Raw genomic sequence first — 2277 nt, forward strand, 5'->3', positions numbered from 1 at the left:
TTAAGAAATATCTCTGCCATCCCAGGAGTATGGGAGAAAGGACAGAGAAGAGCAGGGCAGGAGAAGGGTCCCAGGAAAACAGTCTCATCTGATGACTCTGGTAGGTGGGGCAGGGGACACCTGATGTCCAGGTAGATCCAGGTGTGCTCCTGGCTGGACCCCATGTGGAGAAGCCCAGCCAGTACACATCTCAGTCCTGCAGCTCTTGGAGTCCAGGTGACCAATGGTCATGTAGTGACAACAGCATCCACGGAGTAGAGAGTCCTCTGGCTGGCTGTTTCTTCGTTTGGTCCATCTGAACTGTCCATTTATGTAGGAACCACCCGATTTGTGAACCTAGCAGGTTTCTGCTCTCCTGGTGTAGGAGCCTCGTTTTCGCCATCACATGAGGGTGTGCAACAGCACAGTCTGCGCAAGCAGGCAGCGATCCTCCGCCTCACCCGCTTCCAACCCTTCCTGTGGCCCTGGGGACGCCCTGTGGTGGCATCTTGGGAGACTTGGCTGTCTGTTGTTGATGGGTAGGGTTGGGGTGAGTCGGACACAGAGTGATGCTGGGAGGCTAGCCTGGGAGTGGGGGGCTTCTCATGCAGGAAGCGGAGACTAATGGCAGGCCAGCTGGCCCTTCTGAAGCCCTTCTGCCCTGACTCCTTGGCCTCCTGAGGTTGATGATGCTCACAGGGCAAGGGGAAGGTGTGAAGGGCAGGCTCACTCGCCCTCCTCTGGGGGAGGGCAGGGAAAATGGAAGGATCCCTTCTCACAGGCTCCATGCAGCCTGCCCCCTGGCTTATCTGCTGCTGGATTATGAGATAGGAAGCCATCACATCATCAAACTTTTTCTGGGACAGTGACACCCAGATACTGTAAGGGTCGTACCCCATGTCGAACAGCATTGTCAGTACAATGGGGTCTGAGAGGTTGGGGAGGGGCCCATCATGGTAAGATGCCTTCTCCTCACCCTGATTCAGCCACGGGTCTGCCAAGATTTCCTCTGCCGAGGGGCTTGCTCTTCGGTTCTTTGCCAGGATTTTCCTGATGAGCCTTTGTGCTTCAGGGGACATGTGCTGGGGAAATTCCAACTCAGATTGGTAGATGTTACTTGGGCAGTTCCCTGTCAATATAAAGTACAAAATGACACCCAGTTGCCAGGTGTCCACTGTGGGGCCCTCCAGAGGGCCCCAGGCTCTGTTCCATTCTTGCCCAGGCTGGAGAATGGTGCTTAAGCCAAAGTCGATGATTCGGATGTTGCCTCCGGCATCCAGCACAATGTTCTCGGGCTTCAGGTCTCCATGCAAGATGTGCATCTTGTGGCAGTAGCACACCGCACAGGTGATCTGTCTGAAGAGTCTCCGGGCCTCCTCCTCCTCCTGCATGCCCCCAGGTGGGATGAAGTCAAAGAGCGATCCCCTGCCTCCATGCTCCATCACCAGGTAGACATATTGGTGGGTTTCAATAACCTGAAAGAGGTGGATCACATTCGGGTGGTTCAGGGTCTTCATCGCCAGTTTTTCAGGGCAGGTCAAACTTCTCCAAAGTCTCCTTGGCAGGATTTTCACCGCCACCTCGGCCCCAGTGCGCAGATGGCGGGCTAGGATCACCTTACCAAATGCCCCATGCCCAATGTCCTTCAAGACCTGGTAATGGTCTGTGAAGGCCTTCTCCTGGAAGGAGCCAGGCCACTGTGGCACTACACTAGACTCACTACTCTTACTATGCATCCTAAGCAGGAACACCAACTAAGGATGCTAGCTAAAAACAAAATAAGAAACTAAAACAACAAACCAAAATCAAAAAACAAAACAAGACAAAACAAAAAACCCAAATCAAAGAACCAATCGCCAAAGACCACAACCACCAACCGCCAACCACCAAACGCACTAACTAGCTGGGAGTCCGACAGGTCACCACCAAGAGCTTCCTGTACTTATGGACAAAAACCCAGCCTCAGTCACTCTGTTATATACCCGGGGATTGAGACTCCCTCACAGTGGCTCCTTGTGAGCTCAGAGTAAGAAATGACCCAGTCATGCCTGGGCATCACCCACACTGGCCAGGTCCTTTTGGGCCTACAGGACCTTTTCCAATTTCAGAGTAAGAATAAGAAAGGACTCCAGAAGCTTTTCAATTCAATGGGTTATGGAAACTGATAAGTAATTTTTAAAAATTAAAATTTGTACAGTACTTAATGGACTTTCATTTCAAGTCTAAAAGTCTTGACTTTGGTGTTGAAAGACCTCAACATATCTACACTTAAGGTATTTAACTTCTTTTCTTTCATCC

The 2277-nt window shown here is 51.5% G+C and overlaps 1 protein-coding gene across 1 annotated transcript; it reads right to left on the minus strand.

The window, feature by feature from the left end:
• Window positions 1-308: 308 nt before the first annotated feature.
• On the minus strand, window positions 309-1715 carry LOC308648603 (sperm motility kinase Z-like; the record flags this gene model as incomplete). The annotated part of the gene is made up of 1 exon (XM_081293421.1): window positions 309-1715. One exon carries the CDS (start codon window positions 1713-1715, stop codon window positions 309-311), a length of 1407 nt encoding a protein of 468 aa, XP_081149547.1.
• Between the last annotated feature and the right edge of the window lie 562 nt (window positions 1716-2277).

The sequence above is a fragment of the Spermophilus citellus genome, assembly GCF_964194105.1.
Source record: "Spermophilus citellus genome assembly, chromosome: 1".
Lineage (NCBI taxonomy): Eukaryota > Metazoa > Chordata > Mammalia > Rodentia > Sciuridae > Spermophilus > Spermophilus citellus.